At 40.4% G+C, this 23395-nt stretch overlaps 2 protein-coding genes across 8 annotated transcripts in view; one reads left to right on the top strand and one right to left on the bottom strand.

Moving 5' to 3' along the window:
- LOC102177091 (60S ribosomal protein L23) lies at positions 301-791 on the bottom strand. The gene has a single exon (XM_005680728.2). It carries the CDS (start codon positions 764-766, stop codon positions 344-346), a length of 423 nt encoding a protein of 140 aa, XP_005680785.2. The 5' UTR covers positions 767-791; the 3' UTR covers positions 301-343.
- The window catches only part of PPFIBP1 (PPFIA binding protein 1), a 70447-nt gene continuing 54674 nt past the window's right edge, over positions 7623-23395 (top strand). For all 7 annotated transcript variants that reach the window (XM_018048375.1, XM_018048373.1, XM_005680723.3 and 4 more), the window contains exons 1-2: positions 7623-7723; positions 12479-12684. In XM_018048375.1, the coding sequence (XP_017903864.1) occupies positions 7660-7723; positions 12479-12684 (270 nt within the window). In that variant the 5' untranslated portion in view covers positions 7623-7659. The remainder of the gene's footprint in view (positions 7724-12478; positions 12685-23395) is intronic.

Raw genomic sequence — 23395 nt, 5'->3', positions numbered from 1 at the left:
GGAGAGGAGCTCTGCCCTTGTTTACCTTGGTAGCCTGTTCCCAACCCCTCTGGGTGGGGCTTGTTGTTCGAGGAGGAAAGAGGACTGCTTGTGCTCTAGCACAGTGACGGAGTGGGCATCAGAATCACGTGGCAGCTCATACAAACCTTGCTCCTAGAATTCAGATTCAGTGGATCTTGGCCAAGGATTTACATCTGAACTAGCTCACGGGTGATGCTGTGCCACTGCTGGGCAGTCCCCACACTTCGAGAAGCACTCAGCAATCCTTCCTAGTCCAGTTTTTTTTTTTTTTTTGGGGGGGGGAGCAAATAATTTTTATTTTTTTTACAATTACACCAAAGAATCATGCAATGCTGCCAGCATTGGATGCAATCCTGGGCCACAAGTCTGCACATTCCTTTGCAACTGGTCCTGTGATGGCAGAACCTTTCATCTCACCTTTAATGTTTACTATGACCCCTGCATTATCTTCAAAATAAAGAAACACACCATCTTTTCTCCGGTATGACTTTCGTTGTCGAATTACCACCGCTGGATGTACCTTCTTTCTGAGCTCTGGTTTGCCTTTCTTGACTGTCGCCATTACCATGTCACCCACACCAGCAGCAGGAAGTCTATTCAATTGTCCCTTGATCCCCTTCACAGAGATGATATACAGATTTTTGGCTCCTGTGTTGTCAGCACAGTTGATCATGGCTCCAACCGGAAGACCCAAGGAAATCCGGAATTTCGCACCAGAGGACCCACCACGTCCTCGCTTCGACATCTTGAAGGCCGGAAAGGGACAAAAAGCCCTAGTCCAGTTTTTAAGACATTTCTTTGCTAAGATTGTATTGCTGCCTGCATGGGAAATCATCTTGTGATTGATTGACATCCCTCATGAGCATCTTGGGGGAAAAAAATTGATGAGAGATCTTGGGTAATTTACATGAAACTATATTGTTTTCATAATGGCCACATATAATAACATGGTGCTCCACCAGCCTAGTTGAATGTGTGTAAACATTCTCTCATTCACTGAAGGGATTTCTTCTTTTACGTGTCCTTAGTATCTGTCTCTGGACACGGAATTCATAGTTCTCTTTCAAACTTAAAACATTTTACTTAAGGAAAGCTGAGAAAGTTAGGACAAACGTCATTCTCACCAAAGTTTAGAAACAGATTCTGTAGTTTTCTTACAGTCTTTCTTTCATACTTCATGGAGAGACTGGGCAGCTCTTCCGACCTAGAACACCAGTTAGTCAACAACCCTGTAAAAGTTGTGGTTTTCTGCCAACCTTTAAGCCACCACACCCATTGCTGGAACTTTCCCTGATATTTTACCTTACTCAAATCTGCTCTAAATGGGTCCTGACCAAGCTTGAAATACACCCAAAATATTTCTTCATTGGTAGTCCTTTACCATTACTGTAAAATATGAATGTTACCTCCAGGAGCTTGCTTTTCCAAGACTTTCTGAACTCCTTTTCATTAAACCGTTAGAATAGGAAACCACTAGACTGAGGTCTCCTTAAAGCAGAACTGATCTCTATTTACATCAGTTCAGTTCAGTTCAGTCGCTCAGTCGTGTCCAACTCTTTGCGACCCCATGAATCGCAGCACGCCAGGCCTCCCTGTCCATCACCAACTCCCAGAGTTCATTCAGACTCATGTCCATCGAGTCAGTGATGCCATCCAGCCATAGTAAAGGCTTTCTTCAGTTTGAACTATGACCTTGAACCCAAACCACACTCCTTTGTTGTTGGTAGTTGTATTTTCTGGTGCCTTTTCCATCAACAGGTCATTCAAATGAGTTTATATTAGCTATTTAGAATCCAGAAATAATTTTGGTATTGTGTGGGAATTATTAGATGGTAAAGTTTCTATTTTCTAAGTGGTTTTGTGTGTCCAAAAGATGACAACAGGTTTCTAGGTAAGGAAAGAGTCCAAACATAGGGAGCTGGATATTCTGAGTTTAATTTTAGACCTCAGGTGCATATAATTGGATTATTCATTATTCTTTATTCATGATATATTATCATATAAGGCCTGCATATCCTACTTACATTCATTCATTTTTTTGGTTCATTTTAAAATATTGTTTCAAAAAAATAAAAATATTGTTTCATTTCTAATTTCTAACAGCCATCTTCAACCCTAATTTTAAAAATTTGAGGTGAAGCTTACATACAGTGAAATGAACACATCTTAAATGTACAGTTTGATGAGTTTTGACAAATGTATAAGCTTGTATATATCCATCAAGATACTGAACAGAAAGTCCCCAGAATTTCCCTGAATCATTCACCACTTCCTGCAAGAAACTATTGTTCTACTTTCTATCACCATAGATTAACTATTTGGAATTTTACATAAAAGGAATCACACAATGCATAGTCATTTATGTCTGACTTCTTTTGCTCCAGGTAATGTTATATTTATTAGTCTTTTTCACCGTGGAGGAATAATCCATTGTATTAAGTATGTGAAGATGCCCTGGGGAATCTTCCTCTCAGAAATGTTTCTGATAATATAGGAAATTTTTGATATAGCGTGAGATTTTCTGAGGCCTTTTATAAAATAGTTTGACTCAGGCATAAAAATTGACATAACCTTATTAACACAGATGCTCATGAAGTTAGGTGGCCACTAAAATAGCTCAAGCGTGGACAAGTCAGATTTTAATAAATATGGAAGCTCTGTTCTTAACATTAGTACTTTACCACTTTCGGTTGCTGTTCTTACTCCTCTGTATAATCCTTTAATTTCCGTTTGGAATTTATTGAGACTTATTTTGTGGCCTTGCATACATGCATGGCCTGGCCTAGTGTGTATAACATGTGGGTTGAAAAGAATATGTTCTGCATTTGGATGTTTTGTTTTGTAAATTGATTTAGGTCAAGATGGGTGATAGTATCGCTAAAGTCTGCATTATTACCTGATTTGTTTCCCTGCCTTGTCTGTCATTCCGAAAGAAGGTTGAAAAGGAGGAACAAATGAAAGGTGGGATAAACAGAGAAAAAACGGCAGGACAGTAGATTTACATCCAACTATATTGACTATTAAATATAAATGGACTGAATTTGTGTAATTCTCCCTTAGTTGTGTCAGTTTTTGCTTCATGTTATTTGAAGCTCTGTTATTAGTTGCAGAAACATTTGTGATAAATTGACTCTTATCATTGTAAAATATCCCTCTTTCTAGTAATACTTGATTGAAAGTCACTTTTCACATATTAATATGGCGAATCCTCCTTCCCCAGGCTTATTTACTGTGTATGCATTATCTTATTTTTCATTCTTATATTTTATATGTCTTTACATTTAACTAGTCTGACAGTCTTAGGCTTTTATTAAAAGTTTATTCCATTTACATTTAATGTAATGGTAGATTATATAATTGAGTCTAAATTTATCACTTGCCATTTGATTTCTTTTTCTCCCATCAGTTCATTGTTTCACCTTTACTTCCTTCTTTTAGATTAATTGAGGATTTTATTAACATTCTATCTCATCAACTCAACTGGCTTTTTACTTTCTCTTTGTACAGTTTGGATGGATTATATTATATATTCTTATCACAGCCTGATGTGAATTGGTATTGAACATCTTTGTGCATAATGTAAGAACTACCCTCTTCTATCCATTGAGCCAGTAAGATTGTGATTTCCTTCACAAGCCCTAATCACTTTGCATCATGTGGACGGGGGAGTGCCCACAAGTGAAAAGATGTATGAATGTGAACCTCACTTGTTATGTATGGTTACCTTACTCAAGAGCTAAACCCCCCATAGTTTCTACCTGCTTTTGTTTTCATTTTAGCCCATTTTGCATTCCCATTACCATTCTGTTAGAGAGTCTGTGAATTCACATCCTTGTACAGTACTTAGTAGTGTCCACTGTTTTGCCAACGGACTGAATATAAAATGATACCACATTGCTATCTTAAATTCTTTGAGTATTGATAACATTAAGCATCTCTTCATATTTTATATTGGTGAAAGTGTTTCCCTTTTGTTATATGTCTATTCATGTCTTTACCTCTCCTGTTTTTAAATCAATTTGTAGTGATTTTATACTCGGAAACCACTGAACTACCACCTATATTTAACTAAATTTAAAGAAGTCTTTGATCTTTGAATCTGTCATTCTTCCTGACAACTCGATTTAATTTGTGTGCACGTGTGTGTGCTCAGTCTTTCAGTCATGTAGAATTCTTTGAGACTCCGTGGACTGTAGCCTGCCAGGCTCCTTTGTCCATGGAGTTTTCCAGACAAGAATCCTGGGGTGGGCTGCCATTTCCTCCTCCAGGGAATCTTCCACACCCAGGGACAGAAGCTGTATCTCTTGTGTCTCCTGCATTGGCAGGCGGGTTCCTTTACCACTGAGCCATCAGGGACCTCTCCAAATTCCTGACCCCTTGACTCCCTGAGGATAACTGCTCAAATTTCCTCCCTTAGCACCTACCGCCTTTGCCATATTATGTACATATTTATTAATTGTGTTTACTGTCTTGTCTTTTCCTTATTATTACATGTAGGCTGCTGTGTGATAGGTATAGAGATTGAGAGTAAGCATCTATAAACTTCTATAGCACTTTAATGTTTACATCATATTATATTAAACAAAGACTTGGTCTCTAATAAACTGGAAATTTTTAAAAAAAATTGGTTCTTCTCCAACATTTTAAAAAGCATCACCTAGGTTCTCATACCTCCGTGTCTTAGCATTTGAAAGGTTCACTGGAACAGAGAAGAAATAGATAACTACCTGTCTTTCTTGAAAAAGTGTTCTTGATCTACACAAATTGCAGTTACCTGCAAAGATTTGGTGGGGTGATGAGAGCTTTTCTAATGTGAGCATAATTTTATTTTATTGATATTTCCCATGTTTATAGCTGAGCCTGGCATGTATCTGTCTGTCTCTCTTATTTATAAACACACACACACAAATACAGATAGATAGAGAGCATCTATCTAGAGCTCTTTGAAGTTCAACTTTAAAATGAAAGGAAATGTAGGCTACTTAATTATGTGAAATTCAAGGACCGTACACTCTTTGGCTTAATCCTTCATGTCTCTTGCGTATTTAAGGCTGAAGTGTGATCATTAAATTTCTGCCCTACCTCTCTGGACTGTGCACTAGCTAAATGTGGTATTAGATTTTTGAGAATGCCTAGGTTTATAACCTAACTTATTAGCCCCTTGATTTCTGGGTGACTGTAAATGCATGCCTTGGGTGTTTTTGTGCTGTAGTATTTAAAATGATAGTGATATTTTATACCTTCTGAAGGGAATAAACTCTGGGAAATTCTTTGTTATTGTTCAGTCACCAAGTTGTGTCCAACTCTTTGCAGCCCCATGGATTGTACCACACCAGGCTCCCCTGTCCTCCACTATCTCCTGGAGTTTGCACAAATTCATGTCCATTGAGTTGGTGATGCTAGCTAATCGTCTCATCCTCTGCCACCCTCTTCTCCTTTTGCCTTCAATCTTTCCTAACCTCAGAGTCTTTTCCAATGTGTCGGCTCTTTGCATCAGGTGGCCAAAGTATTGGAGCTTCAGCTTCAGTATCAGTCCTTCCAGTGAATATTCAGAATTGATTTCCTTTAGGATTGACTGGTTTGGTCTTCTTGCTGTCCAAGGGACTCTCAAGAGTCTTCTCCAGAACAGTTTGAAAGCATCGGTTCTTCAGTGCTCAGCTGTCATTATGGTCCAGTTCTCACATCCATACATGACTACTGGAAAAATCGTAGCTTTGACTGTGAAACTTTGTCAGCAAGGTGATGTCTCTGCTTTTTAATACTCTGTCTAGGTTTGTCATAGCTTTTCTTCCAAGCATCTTTAGCAAGCATCTTTTAATTTCAAGGCTGCAGTCACTGTCCACAGTGAGTTTGGAACCTAAAAAAACAAAATCTCCCACTGTTTCTACTTTTTGCCCTTCTATTTGTCATGAAGTGATGGGACCGGATGTCATGATCTTTGTTTTTTTTTAAATGTTAAGTTTCAAGTCAGCTTTTTACTTTTCCTCTTTTCCTTTTTCACCCTCATAAAGAGGCTCTTGAGTTCCTCTTTAATTTCTGCCATTAAAGTGGTATTATCTGCATATCTGAGGCTGTTGATATTTCTTCCACCAGTCTTGATTCCAGCTTGTTATCGATTCACTGCAGCATTTCAGATGATGTACTCTGTATAGAAGTTAAATAAGCAGAGTGACAGTATACAACCTTGTCATACTACTTTCCCAATTTTAAACCAGTAAGTTGTTTCATGTCCATTTCTAACTGTTGCTGCTTGATCCACATACAGGTTTCTCAGGAGACAAGTAAGGTGGTCTGGTAGTCCCATTTCTTTAAGAATTCTCCAGTTTGTTGTGATTGACATAGCCAGAGACTTTAACCTTTGAAATTCTTAGATGAAATATATGAAAACTATCCAATCAGAGTAAGATTTCACAATGATTAATGGCATTTTATGAGAGTGAACGCATAATAGAGAATTGATCTAAGCAGCTGTTTATCAGAGCTGTAAATATGTTTGTAAAAATAAAGTGGTAAGACCTAGGTTGCTTGGAAACAGAGGGCAAAGTTTTCTGTTAAGCAGCATATGCTTTATTTCCCAGGTGTTTGTTCTACCACAGTAACTGCTAAGTAGCAGGAGCTGTATTTGAGTGTGTTGGGAGAATTTATTTGGATGATTAGCTGGTACCTGAAATGCCTTAATTAATATTGAAAATCATATAATTTGCCTTTTTTCCTGTTAGTGGCCAAATTTTTTGCAAGAATAATTTTAAATTATTTTTTTAGCTGGTAAAAGAGTGAGTAGATTGTGACATAGTTTCAGCCTAACTCTATTTCTCAGATAGGATTAGAGAAACAAAAATTTAATATTACAGTGGAAATCAGATAGACCTAGTTCAAAAACTGGTCTTTGTAAACTTGTTTTTGTTGTATTTACTTGCAGTCTTTATAGGCAAAGATCATTATGAAATGAAGAGGGATTTATGCATTTAATAGGGTTTCTCTCATGACTAAGGATTATGGGTAATTTATATTAATGTCTGAGACTCAATACAGGATATACACTCATAGGCACTCAATACAGGATAGCCATTGTCACAGTGCAAAATGCCAGTAGGTATGTGTGTCCTTGTTATGTATGTTCCCGAATCATTTTCTTAGACAGATCTCATCGTAATTCCTTATTGAGGAAAAAAATAAAACTAAAGGCAAAACTGACAGAGCAGAATTGGGTGAAGCCAGTGCAGATAGAACCAAGTCTCATCTATCTAGCATCCCTCGTGGCCCTGGGCAGGGTTCCACAGCCACCTCTGTTGCCCTCACAGAGACCTAGAGCTCTCCAGAGTACAGCATGGAAACCGTCCTACTGGAGTTTAAACACTGTGGGTGCAAGAACTGAATCATACTCACTTTATTAACTGATCAGGCATAGCATGAGATCCAGCGGTAGAGCAGGCACACAATGACTGGTCACAATTTATTAAATGATACATTTAATTCAGCTCTGATACTTCACAAATTCTCTGTATGTCACTGCTAGGTGGAGTTACAGTTTAATGTTGAAGTATCAAACCCACCAGGAAGCATATATCATTTGAAGGATGTAATGATAAACATCATTGTTTTTTCAGATCTAGGTTCGAATTTGCCCTTGACAACAAGATGATGAGTGATGCAAGTGACATGTTGGCTGCAGCGCTGGAGCAGATGGATGGGATTATAGCAGGTAATCTGCATCCTCTAAAAGACGCAGTCGTGGCATTTACTTGGCTCTCTTGGCTTTTTTTATTGCAACTTGTTTATTACCTCTCCACTTTGATAGTTTCATTTATTGGCTTTCTCCAGTGCCTTTAGGTTCCCCATGGTTTCAGTCTTTGCCCTTCTTCCCCAATTTCTGCCAGAATTATTCTTAAATTTTGTTTTAAAATGTCAAAAAATTCTGGTACCTTCCTCGGCTTCCAAACCCGAGTAAAGGGGACTCTGGTCCAGGTGGTCTGTGGACTGCATTTGGAGGGAGGGATTAGTGCTCTACCCAATATTCAGGATTGTTCTTATCTTTTCCCTGAAGTTTAACATTCACTTTCCCAGCAATGAGTCTCACATCTGTTTATTTTTCCAATTCTTTGCTAAGCTTCAGGACCTTATCTCTACCAGCCAACCAGATAACCCCCTGCAATGTCTTATTATAGACGCATCTTGTCATCATTTAAAACATTGAGCTCACCATCTTTTCTCAGAAGCCCCTCTAGTTGTGTGTTTTTTTTTAATTTATTTATTTTAATTGGAGGCTAATTACTTAACAGTATTGTAGTGGTTTTTGCCATACATTGACATGAATCAGCCATGGGTGTATATGTTCCCCATCCTGAGCCCCCCTCCCACCTCCCTTCCCATCCCATCCGTAAGGGTCATCCCAGTGCACCAGCCCTGAGCACCCTGTCTCATGCATGGTACCTGGACTGGCGATCTGTTTCACATATGGTGTCTTTTTCTTGGCTAATCTCATAGTCCTCCCTCTATACACTTTCATAAAGCAGTTTAAATCATTCTAGACATGACCCTTATGTTCCTGCACTTAGTCAAATTCTGTCAGTTCTGCCTCCTGCCAAATTCTCCCAGTCCCTTTTTTCCTCTCTAAAATCTGTTGTGTTTGTGCTACCCTTGTCCTGCTCTATCTAAATAACCCTCCCAGTTGATGTCCTTGGCACACTTGCTTTCCTGCTCTAGTCCACCCTTTTCCCAGACCACCAGAATCTTTTTTTCTGAAATGCCAGTCTCAGCAATGGAAACGCAGACATAAAGAACGGACTTGTGAACATGAGGAGGGAAGGTGAGGGTGGGATGAATTGAGAGAGTAGCCCTGAAACATATACATTATCATATGTAAAACAGATAGCCAGTGGGAATTTGCTGAATGGCTAATTCATTCAATTTGGTGCTCAAATCTGGTGAGCTCAAATCTGGCGCTCTGTGACAACCTAGGAGGGTGGGAGGTGGGAAGGAGGTTCAAGAGGAAGAGGACATATGTATACCTATGATTCGTGTTGGTGTTTGGCAGAAACCAGCACAGTATTGTAAAGTAATTATCCTCCAATTAAAAATAAATTAAAAAATAAATGATCATCCTTTTTAAGAATCTTCAGCAATTCTCTGTTACAGAAGCTGAGCAAAAGAAATAGACTATTATCTCCTTGTGTTCTCACCATGGTGAGGGGACTGACTCGTAGATGAGCCCCTTCATCCCCCAGCAGATCCCCCAGGAGTAGTGCGACCTAAGCTCCTCTGTCTTCCATGGGCTTCCCTAGTAGCTCAGTAGGTAGAGATTCTGCTTACAATGTAGGAGATCTGGGTTGGGAAGATCCTCTGGAGCAGGAAACGACAACCCACCCCAGTATTCTTGCCTGGAAAATCCCATGGACAGAGGAGCCTGGCAGGCTACAGTCCATGGGGTTGCAAGAGACGGACATGACTTAGTGACTAAACCACCACCAAACCAAGCTCTCCTGTAACATTTTGTGTCTTGTCTCAAGAAAAGGACTTTCATGTATTTGGGAATGAACCAGTTACAACAAGGATATGTCTGAATGGGTTGGCCTGCATGCACCTGGTGGTCAGGGTCCTGCTACAGTTGGCCGTGACCAGTGAGCAGGGTCAGGATATAGTTGTCCTGGCCCCAACTGCTTCTCTTTTCTGGTCACAAATTGGACCCACTCAACTTTGGTAGTTCGGAGAAACCAAAGGTGTTTTCCTGTTCGGAAGGTTCTTCTCTTCAGGGAAGCGACCTGCATAGTCTCTTTATTATACTTCTATGTCTTGGAGACCTTCTTTCAATTTGACCTCCTTTGTAGATCAGACCACATTTTGAATACTGTATTCAGTTCTTAGAATATTATTTTCACAGTGTCATGGGCAAACTAAAACTTATCTAGAGAATGTGCATGAAGGTGAAGAGTTTAACTGAGGAACTGGTTATGTTTAATCTAGGAAAGTGTATTCTTGCTTGGGGAATGATACATCCTTTTATTTTTTTAATTCTTGAAAAAAATTTTCTGTTTTAACTGCCTTGTTGAAAATTGAAAATAGTTGATTTACAGTGGTATGTTAGTTTCAGGTATACAATGAAGTAATTCAGTTACATGTACCTATACTTGCTTTTTCGGATTCATTTCCATCATAGGTTTTTATAAGATATTGAATGTAGTTCCCTGTGCTCTACAGTGGGTCCTTGTGTTTGAGTCACTCAGTCATGTCCAACTCTTGGGGAGCAGCGGGGACTGTAGCCCACCAGTCTCCTTATCCATGGAATTTTCCAAGCAAGAATACTGGAGTGGGTTGCCATTTCCCTCTCCAGGGGATCTTCCCGACCCAGGGATTGAACCCTCATCTCTTGCATCTGCTGCATTGCAGGCAGATTCTTAACCACTGAGCCATCAGGGAAGCCCCATTTTCTATGATATATGCTTTTAAATAGTTTAAGGACTGTTATATGAGAAAGAGAATGGATTTACTCTGTCACAATTTCAGAAAATATAACAACTAGAACCCATTTTAGGTTCTTCCCAGGGATTATATACAACCTTACCTCTCATCAGGAAGTGACATTTCTGAGGGATTGCATGTTACGCATTCCACTAGATTGTGTCCTTGATCCCTCAGTCCCAGCAGGGCCTCGGGAGCAATTCTAGAGTCATTAAGACAAGGTTCCCCAGCTCTCACCCCACACTAAGTCAGTCAGAGCTTTGTGGGTAGGATCTGGATTCATATTTTCAAATTACCATCAATATTTCTCCAACTGAGGTAAAGAGGGAGAAGAGGAGACCTGAGAGCAAACATTTGGGAATTTTCTAAATACACACCTCTCCCCTCTTCCCACTTTGTTTTGTGTTGAAGACGGAATAGAACAGAGGGTTGCCATGGGCTCACATGTTTTTTAAATCATTGCATTGTATGATCCTAATACTTAAAGCTGCTGGAATATAGGACGTTATAACGTCCGGGTTTTGCTGCTTTTCTGTTCTTCCCTCCTCCTGACTTGCTCACCTCTTTTTTTCCTGAGTTCTCATCTCAGCTGTGCAGGGTTTCCTGAGGAGGCTGATTTACATGGTTATGAAGCTCCATTAGCATTCATCACTATAGCTGTCAGTGGCTACCATTATCACAGTTTGGCAGATACTTGATCCAAATCTTGTGGTCCACTATCAGGGACGTCAATGGAATGAAACAGCTGAAAGAGAATTCCTTTCCCCATTGTTAGAACTGATCAAGCCCTGTGGCCAACTGGAGAGAGAACTTACACGTTGGCTCACAGGTCTCATCCAGCTGTAAGACCTTTGGATTTGTGAGAAATGAAATGAAAGTCGCTCAGTCATGTCCAGCTCTTTGTGACCCCGTGGACTACACAGTCCATAGAATTCTCCAGGCCAGAATACTGGTGGGTAGCCTTTCCCTTCTCCAGAAGATCTTCCCAACCAAGGGATCAAACCCAGGTCTCCCGCATTGCAGGCAGGTTCTTTACCAGCTGAGCTACAAGGGAAGCCTGGATTTGTGAGGTGATGGCCTAAATATCATAGTTGTTGAAATTTAAGTGTAAAGTTAATATGTATATTTGATGGTAAGTTTGATAGACTAGAAAATAAAAATCAAAGAGATGTAGAAGTGTCTATGGGTGCTTTCAGAATGCACTGTGAGTCAGTGTATGTATTTAAATAGTAGAGTGTTCTGTAAAAGTAATAGAAAACAAAAGTGGCTTTAAAACTATGTTTGGAAGCTAGCATTAGCAAGAGCATTTGATGCTAGGCTGCAAACAAAATTGTGGGGGAGAGTGTTCATCCACACATGCTCCCTTGTACATATACAATGTACATGTGTAAGTTATTGAACTTCAGACATTAAATTCTAGGCAGTTAACTGGCTAGGCAGTAAGCTGGCTCTCTTACCTTTGAAATTATGCTATGTAGTTTTCACCTCAATATGCAACTTCTTTCTAGGGGAATTTAAAAACTTTATGCTTTCTAATTTTTATTTTGGGGAATGCATGGCTCCACACAAACTTATCTGCTCTCTTCTTAGCCTGTGTTTCTTGAGGTCAGCACATCTTATACCAAGACCCAATCTACTCTTACTGTGCCACACAGCTGGCCTCCCTGTTAAGTGTTTGACCACTGATGTTTAGGAAATGGCAACCCACTCCAGTTTTCTTGCCTGGAAAATCCCTTGACAGGAGGAGCTTGGTGGGCTGCAGTCCACAGGGTCGCAAAGAGTTGGACACAATGACTAAACATCAACAATCTCTCATCAATTATGTAATATTTATTTTTTTACCAAATGACTATCCCTTGGAGAGATTTACGTGATTGAAGTCTCTTTTCCCTAATCCTTGTTTGGTCATTCCTCACTGTGACTAGACTTGCTTGTCACCTTCACCTTTGGTATATTATCTAACATAAATCCCATTGCTCTATGATTTTTTTTTTAAACCTAGGTTCTAAGGCCCTGGAATATTCCAATGGGATTTTCGATTGCCAGTCCCCCACCTCCCCGTTCATGGGAAGCTTGCGAGCCCTGCACCTTGTGGAAGACCTGCGCGGGTTGCTGGAGATGATGGAAGCGGACGAGAAGGAAGGCTTGAGGTGCCAGATCCCGGACTCTACAGCGGAAACACTCATCGAGTGGCTCCAGAGTCAAATGGTAGATATCCGCTTGTTACCAGCCCCACACTGTGAATCTTCCGTTGCTTAGGCCAAAACTTAGAACATAAAGTAGCTGATCAGAACAGGAATAAAACAGCTACAGGGTGACAAGTTTGCCCCGACTTTATCCATTAAGAAATTCTGATTTCCTTTTGACTCTAAAAATTGTTTTTTTAAAAATTGCTGTTAGTATACATTTCCTGTGTGCCAGCTGGTCACCTGATTTTGCCCATAAAGGTGGACTAGCATTTGAACTGTGCTTGAATGATCTGCTGTGGCTCAGAACAAATAGTCCTGTGAGGAAAGAGTTTTGCACTTAATAGATGCTTTACTGGTAATACTGGGAAGTTTATTTGAAAAGGGCCAATATCAATTCAAAATAGGGAGTACTGTGAATTGTTGTTCAGTGAATTGTTGCTCAGTCGTGTCTGACTCTGCGACCCCATGGACTGCAGCACGATCAGTGGAAAGATACTTCTAATAGCAAGGGAGGTTGGTAGCAGTATGTGGTATCAAGTGCCATCTAGTGGTTGTGACAGTCATTTCGATTCCAGTACATGAGTTAATCTGTGGATTGGGCTCTGAATGGTGTTTAGTCACTGAACAATGAGCCTCTTTCTAGGCATCCTTCTCGAAAACTGATTGCATGGCAGATCTGCCCTTTCCCTAAAAACAATGCTAAATGCTGTTTTAGTATGTGTTAAGCACAGAAACTCCACAGAATGTCACAAAAATATTCAAAAGAGAAGCTAGAAAAAGTGTTTATTTTGTAAGTATTTAATGGATATTCAGTTTTTCAGGAAAATGCATGAATAAGCTTCTAAGTTCATAGCTTTTACATAAAAGTTAATGAAAATTGTATGAAAGAATGACAGTCTATTTTTGGTCTATGGTGGCAATGTCAGTTGTTTGCTTTGGGAACCTTAATGGTATCAGTACATCCTGTACCTGAAGCATTTTCATGTGACGTGGCACGAACACCAACGCTCCCACCCTGTTCCAGCCGGTGTACCTCCCCATTTCAAGTGCAGATGGTACGGTTCATCTTTTAGTGCATCTCTGCAGCCTTGACAAGCATAAATATTTTACTTTATATATCTTACTTTGGGATATATATTACTTTCAATACCTAATTATTGCACCTTTAGTTTTTCTGCAAGTTTATCCTCTAGAGATTTAAGTATCCAGGTCTGCTGATTTCTTTGGGGAACTGCTTCATGCTCTGAAACCAGAGATTTCCTGCATATTTCTCAGGCTGTTTCTCCCTCCTCCCTTGCCCCTTCTTTACTGCTTGTTTTCCTGACCATTCAGCACACTTTGGGAAGGGAACTTAGAGGAACCCATTCCCACCCTGCATTTAGAGGCAGCCAATGCAGCCATAACATGAGGGCTCTGTGGTTAAGTGTTTCACTTGTGTCCAAAGTATCTCCATTAATAGGTGCTCAGTCTGTTAAAGTGTTTCTGGAAAAGACTGAAAGTGACGTGATGGTTCCTGAAACATAAATCATGTCATCCATGCCTTTCTGAGAAACCTACAGTGGTAGTCACATGTGACTTAGAAACAGAAACCACAGTGCTTGCTGGACTGCAAGGCCTTTAGTTTCGTACTTGCTCCTTGTTGCCTTCTGACCTCAGGTCTCATTGCCCTTTTGCTCCACTTCAGGCTTGTGGGATTCCTCACTGATTCTCAAACATGTTGGTGAAACTGGGCCTCAGGGCCTTTGCCCTGGCTGTGTACTCTGCCTAGAAAGTTCTTTTCTCAGATTATCTGGATGACTGGTTTCGTCACATTTACGTAAAAGTTGTGCTCTCCGTGAGGCCTTTTCTGCCCACCTGATCTAAAATTTCACGTAGATACTCTTCATAGTACATATCCTTATTTTTATTTTTTTACTAAGAATGCACCACTTTCTTATGTACTATGTATTTGCCATATTTATATGTATTTTTTTCTCTCTCCAACTGGAATGGAAGTATCACTGAGACTTTTGACTATATTTAAAACAAATCAAAACAAAACCACTGCATTGATGGTCCCTAGAACAATGCTTGGCATGTAACAGGTGGTCAGTAATTATATTTGTGATGAATGTTACTCCATGAATGATAAAATGGTATATACATTTGAATGAACTGGATTTAACATTTATTAAAATAGCATTTATTTATTGTGTTAAATGTATTCATTTGATGGATAATGGCTTGTTAATTTGTGGTTTTGGTTGCTCTTTGGCTTAATATCTAACATTTTAAAGTTAAGTAGCCACAAAATGGACAAATACTTCACCCACCTTACAAAGATTCAGTTTTTATCCAAAAAAAAGGCAATTAAAAAACTAACCAAATGTTAACTCCACAGAGGTGAGTTTTCTTGGGTTAAACTTACTTATATTTGTACGACCTGATTTATATCTGTCCCCTCATGTGGAATCCAGTCCTTCCAAATTACGTGTATTTTTGCAAGCACATAAATAATAAAATTAAAAAAAAAAAAGATTGATGACAAAGGGCAAAGCCCAAAGCAAGAAGGGGAGAGTGGGAGTGAGTGTTTGGAATAATGAAGGCATAGGTGTGTGACCTTGTTGTTTATCCTTCTGTATATACCAGTTTACATCTGCTAATCCCCACTGGAGGACAGAGGAGCCTGGTGTGCTTCAGTCCATGGGATCACAGAGTAGGACACATCTTAGTGACTGAATACCAACAACAATCCCAGCTACCATAAATGCAGGGAACTATATTCAGTATCCTGTGATTATTAATAATGGAAAATAATATAAAAAAGAATTTGTGTGTATATATGTGTATAACTGAGTCACCTTGCTATACTGTAGCAATTAACACTGCATTGTAATTCAACTGTGCTTCAATAAAAAATACACTAAACAAAAAGGCATAGGTATGACATGAATAGTCAGAGCTTAGCCTATCATAGACTTTAATTTTAGAACCAAAGGGAATTGAGGCAGTATTAAGAATCCAACAGGTAGAAGGTCTTATGCTTGCAATTTAATGATTTGCTGATAGTATAGCCTTCTCCCATTTGATATCTCAGAAGCTGTGATGTGTTTTATGATCTTAAAAGTGGTATCTGTACATGTTTGGGGCTTCCCTGGTGGCTCAGATGATAAAGAATCTGCCTGCAGTGCAGGATACTTGAGTTTGATCCCTGGGTTAGGAAGATCCCCTGGAGAAGGGAATGGCAACAAACTCCTGTATTCTTCCCTGGGAAATTCCATGTCAGAGAGGTTCCTGGCAGGCTGCAGTCCATGGGGGTCGCAAAGAGGTGGACATGACTGAGCATGCATGCAGATACCTAGAGTAGTCAAATAAATTCGTAGAGAGAGAAAATAGAACAGTGGTTGCCATTCGCGGGGGAAAGGGTGGGATGTGGAGTTAGTATTTAATAGATACAGAGCTTGAGTTTTGCAATATGAAAAGAGTTCTGTAGATGGATGATGGTGATGATTCCACAGACCTGCGAATGTACTTATTGCCACTGAACTGCACATGTAAAAATGGTAAATTTTTATGTGTATTTTACCCTATAAAAAATTTTAAATTAGTAATTTGATAAAATGTGGTGGCATCTTATAATCGAAGGAACACAGAATTCTCCCGATTGTGTCTTAAGCTGTTTGTCTCAGTTTCCTCATCTGTAAAATGGGAATGGTGGTTTCTGCCACACAGGATTGTGAAGATCCTATTAGCTAATGTATGTTGAGTGCTTGTCAGTGAGCCTGGCAGAGGATTAGTCAAAAAAGTCATAGTGAAGAGTGGATTGTAGAGAGTAGAGGGAAACATTTAGCAGGACCTTTTGCAATGAAGGAAAGAAAGGGTTGAGTCTGGTTATGGGGCAGTTAAGTTTACTTCTTTGACGGAAAAGTGCAGACATTTCTCCGACTATGGAGAAACTTCCACAATGTTTTAGAATAACTTATTAATGATATGAGTTAAATAATTAATATTTCATTCATGCTTAATGATGGCCAACCTGAAAGTCCATTTACTTAAGAGTGACTGATGCTAAGTTTCTCATTACTGCAACTGGGCCTTTGCGTTTCTAATTATTATTTTACCCAAGCCAGGAAGATGCCCTGGTTTCCTGTAGGGTGCAGATTATTCCTTCACTACTAATTTCTGCTGCCCTCTTAATTGATTTAGATGATCAGAAGCTGGATAAGAAAATGGAAAATAGTAAAGACTGTTACAGTGAAGTGAAGTTAAATCTACAAAAATGAATTTGTTTTAGTTGGGTAGCTAAATATGAAGGAAGGAGTAAGTTTCTTTTAAGACTTGAAAGTTTGTCTCCTGTGGTAAAACAACAGCAGCAACAAATCAATTGAATATGACATGTTTGTTCAACTCCTGAGGTATAATTCTCTGTTTTCATTGTGAAATGTGTGTTAACACAAATACTAATAACAGAGAATTATGTACAGAGAAATAACAGAGAAAGTTTAAGAGGGCAAATAGAAAAAAAGTCTTAATTTTTTGAGCCTAGCAAGTAGTTTTTGTTTACTTTAGATCTAACTTGATCCACTGCCCTAAAACATTCTTACAATGCTTTCTCCAGTAGATGGAGGGAAGGTTCATGACCTTGAGTGGATCCTGAAATCCCAAAGTGTCTGGTTGTCTGGCAGCTTTAATTATGACACAATCTCAAAGTCAGCAGGAATTACAGAAAAAGACAGTTTGGGGGACTTGCCTGGTGGTCCAGTGGTTAATAATCCACCTTGCAATGCAGGGGACGCAGGTTCGATTCCTGGTCGGGGAACTGAGATCCCATGTGCTGTGGAGCAACTAAACCCACGTGCCACAACTAGAGAATCCGTGCACACAGCCCAAAATCCCATATATCGCAACTAAGACCCGACACAGTCAAATAAATTAATTTTGAAAAGAAAACAAAGTGAATGAAAATACTCATGGTAAAAACTGCAAATCAGGCATGATAACCCAGTAGTATATCAGTGGGGGAAATGAAGTGCTCTTGACTGACTTCTGACCTGTTAAATCATTATAATGCATTTCTATCTTTTCTCTATGTTGAAAAAGAAAATATTAATCCTAAGTGTCCCTTGGGTTAAATGTTTCATAAAAATAACAATACTCATAATTTATTTAAAGAGTTCAGACACGGGGCATGTTCTCTCCTGGGCTTCTAGCTGTTCTCCCCACGTCCTTGACCCCCAGCCACACACTCCATCCCCGCCCCACCACCCTCTGATCCTCACTGTTCTCTGCCCAGCTTCTTTCTCTTTTCCTGTGTGCCTCAAGGGAATGTTTTTCCAAGCCTTGGCAAGCAAGATAACATCTTAAGGTTGTATCCCGTATGTGGTCACAATTATACGAGCTGTGCCTCATCTCTCACTGAGACATCCTAGCTGAAGTTAAACCTGTTCTTCCCTTATGCTTCTGGAAAACTCCCAGGAAAGCACATGGACCAAATCAGCAGAGTTCTCCATCAAAAGATGCCAGTGTATGGACAGTGAGAGAGGTGCTTTCAGTGGAATCCCAGGTCCCTTCAGTGGAATCCCAGTTGTTCAGGTTGAATAGAAAGATTCCTCTATTCTTTTACAAAAGTAAATTATAAAAGAATAGTGTTGGTTTAAGTTAAAAAAGAATAGTGTTGGTCACTCAGTTGTGTCTGACTCTTTCTACCCCGTGGACTGTAGCCCACCAGGCTCCTCTGTCCTAGAATTCTCCAGGCAAGAATACTGGAGTGGGTTGCCATCCCTTCCTCCAGGGGGGTCCCTGGAGGAAGTGGCAAGAAAAGTAGACACAGCATTTTCCCTTGATCTCAAGTTCTCCTTCCCAAAGTAAAAGAGATTCTTCTGCTAGCTCTGCAGCCTGTCACATGGCTGAGTTTTTAAAAAATAAGCTTTCATTGGAGTATAGTTGCTTTACAGAGATGTGTTAGATTCTGCTGTACAACAAAATGAATCAGCCATACATACACACGTATTATCTCCCTTTTGGACTTTTTCAGGTCAGCACAGTGCATTAAGTAGAGTTCCCTGTGCTATGTAATAGGTTCTCATTAGTTATCTATTTTATACATAGTATCAGTAGTGTATATATGTTAATCCCAGTCTCCCAATTTATCCCACCCTCCCTTAACCCCTTGATATCCATATATTTGTTCTCTGTGTCTTGGATTTTTATAAATACTGAATACAGGAATGAACAATGCGTGAATGAATGAATATGTTTTACTCCTAGAATAGGAGCTGGCTTTATTTAGCTTTGGGGAACTTCTATTTTCCATCCATCTGGAACTCAGGGAACTTTGGAGCCTACCTGTGACTGGGATAATGTTGCAGTCTCAGTGTGTACTCCTCTCCCCACTACAGAAGCTTCGGGAGCATTGTGATATGCCTGAAAATAAGGTGAGGAAGGGGTAGAGCGCATCTTCCCTTCTCAAGGATCTAAAAGAACTCTTTAGGAGACACTGAGGCAGACTGTCTCTTCACCCGGTGCTGGCCGTGGATGCACAGACGAGGAGATGCAGGTGTGCCCTGGCCATGTAACAGGGCAACCACTGCTCGTGGCCGTGAATAATGTGGCACAGATGCTCTGAGGGAAGCGCTCTCATGATACTTCTAAGAAGATTGGCAGATAAGCGCCCTTGGCATCTGCTGTTCTCACCAGCATTTCAGATATAGTTACATTTTTGGAGCAGTGAGTCTTAGAGGCTGACCCATTACTGTGGTTTTTCTTGCTCCAGAGCACTTGTTTTTGCTCCAGTTGACTGTTTGGTTAAGAAGATGCCTTCTGTCTCTGGGAAACAAACACTGTGAAAATTAAAACCCAGAGAAACAAAACCCCAAAGTAATCTTGACTTGGAAAGTACAGCATACATTCAGGATCATTCTGAGTTTCAGTCTTTGATGTACTTTCTGACAACATTGAATAAACTGATATCTTTCTAGGAGAGGGTCATGATTGAGTTTTGGGGGTATGATAAAATGCATGTGAGATTTATTTCCCTTTTTGGGTTTCTTAGCAAATGATGAGATTTTGGAATAAGTAGAGGGCTTCCTGAAGAGGCTGTTCTTTTGAACTTCAGTAGAAATTTAGGAGGAAAATATAAGTGGGGTGTTTGCAAGATGGACCTAGAGTCAGAGGTGCCATAGTACAAAGGGGCACTGGCCAGGTGGAGGGGTGCTTCGGTGGCCCTGAATGGTAGTGGTGTTGCCCTGAGATGATTGTTTACAGCCCAGGAGCAGGCCTCTCCATGCTAATCACACTACATCGAGTGTGAGGACCAGATAGCAGAGCACTGCTCCTGCCTGGTGGATTGATTTCCAACATTGTTGGTGTTGTGTTCTTTGACTCTTTGTACAAAACAGTGTGAGATGCTGTCTTGTGTGTTGGACCCAAATGAAGTGTGACTGTGATATTTCTGGCTGAAAGATTCCAGTCTTATTTCAGTCTTTCCTCTAGTGGAAAGCCAGCAATGGATGTTTGCATGCAGTGATAGAAATATTAATACCGTGATTAGGACATGAAAGACCCTGTATTAGATATATCATTTGGCAGCTAAAGATAACATTTAATTAAATGAGCTTTAGTTTAACACACCTTCCTTTTTATTTCTTACTTTTTGAAGGCCATACTTTGTGGCTTGTGGGAGGGTTAGGGTTCAGGGTTTAGGGTTAGGGATCTCAGGTCCTTGACTAGGGACTGAACCTGAGTCACGCCAGTGTAAGCCCAGAGTCCTGACCACTAGGCAACCAGGGAACTCCCTGCTTTCCTTTCTTGATATTGAATTTTAAGAAATAGAATCATGAAATCGTAAGTGTATGGCAGTTTTAAAAGTATATTTATGGGATTTCCCTGGCAGTCCAGTGGTTAAGACTCCACCTTCCAATGCAGGGGGGGCGGGGGGGTGGTGCGGGTTCAGTCCCTGGTCAAGGAACTAAGAGTCCACATGCCACATGGTGTGGCCAAAAGATTAGACAAGAAAAAAGAAAAGAAAGGCTAGTATATTTACTGGGTGGCGGGAGAGCGAGAATGAGAAGAGTGTGAGAGTGTGTGTGTGTGTGTGTGTGTGTGTGTGTGTGTGTGTGACAGAGATGGTGTTAGTCTAGCTCTTTTAAAATATTTGTTGTCTATAAAATTGGACTGATTTTCTTTTCCCTGTTTTAATTCTGTTACCATTCTGATATGGGAATGCTATATTCAAAAGGAGTTCTATATTTTAAGATAAATAAGTTTAATCGTAGCAAATCACTACTGGTATATTGATTTTGGATTTTTTAGAGGAAAACAGAGCTCAGGAAAGAACACCAAACCAAAACTGGAGGTTGGGGAGAAAAGAGAGCCAGGTGTAGGCCAATGCAAACCAATAAAACTAAGAAAATCGAGGAAAACACAGCATGGTACTTTCTACAAAAATAACAGACAGAAGACTCCCACCTGTCATGAAGCTGAAACTGGGTGATGAGTACAAAGGGTCTCATCATTGTAGTCTTTATATATATTTTAAAAGAGACTCATATAATGCAAAATGCTAACATTTGTAACATCTTTTCACTTGATTGTGTATTTATATTTGATGATAACAGGGTAATTAATATAAAAAGAAGAGCTTCTGTTTAGATGGTGAAGGGTAGAGTAGATGGTGCGTGCAGCACCTGCCCTGTGAGTTCAGCAGTTCACGTTCTTGGGTGTGGTTTCTGTCTAGCCTTAGGATTCTGTAATTCTGTGAGGAATAAAGCTTTTTAGACATACCCCTCCACACCCAGTACTCTTGCCTGGAAAATCCCATGGACAGAGGAGCCTGGTAGGCTGCAGTCCATGGGGTCGCGAAGAGTCGGACACGACTGAGCGATTTCACTTTGACTTTTCACTTTCATGCGTTGGAGAATGAAATGGCAACCCACTCCAGTATTCTTGCCTAGAGAATCCCAGGGATGGGGGAGCCTGGTGGGCTGCTGTCTATGGGGTCGCACAGAGTCGGACACGACTGAAGCGACTTAGCAGCAGTAGCAGCTCCACACCCATTATGTCAGGAAAATCTGGCAAACTCCATAAGTTCCTTAATTAAAGTATCACTACTATAATCCAGCTGCCTCTTGCGCCCTGCCCTCTCTGGTGTATTCCAGTCCTGCCCCTCCACACCGCCTGTTAGTTGAAGATTGCATTGTTAAAATCCTCACGTTGATTCCAGTTTTGACCTAAACTCTCAGCTGGATTGAATGTGGTCAATAAAAGGTTGCATCATGAGTGGTACTAGAAAGAGTTCTTTTGATGGCATCTCTGGGATTTTGAGTAAAATAATTTGGGCTGGCTGGTCTTCAATGCATTGGATGTTAAATTCACCCAACAAGAGTTTATACCAAATATGTTTTTAATTATAGGCTTAGAATTTCATAAGCATTTTGGGAGAATCAAAATAAATGTTATAAAGTTTCTATTAGCACTGAAAGACTATTGGGAAGAATAAATGACTGATGCATAAAATCACTTGTAAGCCCTCCCTGGCAGAATATTAGCTTTTCAGCAAAAGCTAATCATGAAGTTCAAGGTAAGATGTGGAGGAGAATTCAGTAGAGGAGAAGAGAATGACATGGTATAAGAAAGAGGATATGGGAAGCAGCTGTGAAAGGTGGATTTCTACAGGCAGAGAGAAGTGGGAGCTGGTACAGAGATGGGCACAGAGCCATGGAGAGTTAGAGCTTGGAAAGGAGAATGAAAGTTCATTGAGAGAAAGAAACTGATGAGATAAGGATGGAGGCGATAAGTGAAGGTCTGTTCACAGGGAAAACAGGAACTCAGGGTTCCAAAGTAGAAGAATGGTGAGCTTGTAAGAAGGAGTTAAGACTCAGTTCTCCCGAGTCTGGCAGGAAGAAAGACGGGGAAGATGTAGGAGGCGATATGTAATACTGTGTGTCGAAGAAGGAAGTACATGAGGGAGTTAGTGGAAGAGGGCCTCAATTACTGACCATTGAAAAGGTCCTGGAGGGAATTCTCTGGAGGGCCAATGGTTCTGGCTCTGCACTCTGACTGCCAAGGGCCCAGCTTCAATCCCTGGTCAGGAAAGAGATCCCACAAGCCATGCAGCACGGACGGAAGGGAAAAAAAAAAAAAAAGTCACCTCTAAAATGTTGTAGGAAGAGGATATGGCTTGAGGGGAAAGGAGCTAGTGATCATGGTGTGTGCATACCAGGTAGTAGAGGAAATGCGAATAAATGTCTTGCTCAGAAGGAAGAAGGCCAGGATAAAACCAGACATTCGTTCATCTTTTATTTGCCTGATGTTTATTGAACATCTATCAGTGTTCCTTCATTCAGCAGTTGGTTAGCACCCACTGTGCATCAGATTAAAAGAGGACTGTACAAAGGCTTCAGAGTCTGTTGGTAGAGAGAGTTGTGTATGTAGTCAAGTCTAGCCTAGTCCATTCAGTGTGATGCCTGCTGCAACAAAGGGGCATCTGGGTGTGGTTAACTAGCATATGAGTGAACAGGCAACTCATGGAAGACATTCCAGACCAAGCCCCAGTTGAAATGAATCCTAAGGAATGAGGCGGAACAGGGAGGGAAAGAGTTGGAGATATAGCCCATGCAGAAGGAATAGCATTAGTGTTTGAGAGAGCATGCTGGGTTTGGGGAGGCATGGAGTGATCTGGGAGGTAGGGCACAGGAGATGGAGGAAGAGTAGAGACAGTAGGATATTTGCCTAATGGAATGTACCTCTTGCTA

Source organism: Capra hircus, chromosome 5 (assembly GCF_001704415.2).
Source record: "Capra hircus breed San Clemente chromosome 5, ASM170441v1, whole genome shotgun sequence".
NCBI lineage: Eukaryota > Metazoa > Chordata > Mammalia > Artiodactyla > Bovidae > Capra > Capra hircus.
Note: the sequence above shows the minus strand (reverse complement) of the source record. Positions and strands in the feature narration are given on the sequence as shown.

What these genes read in the sequence shown, in the direction of transcription:
- LOC102177091 (XM_005680728.2), bottom strand. Translation starts at nt 766, where the DNA reads ATGTCGAAGCGAGGACGTGGTGGGTCCTCTGGTGCGAAATTCCGGATT.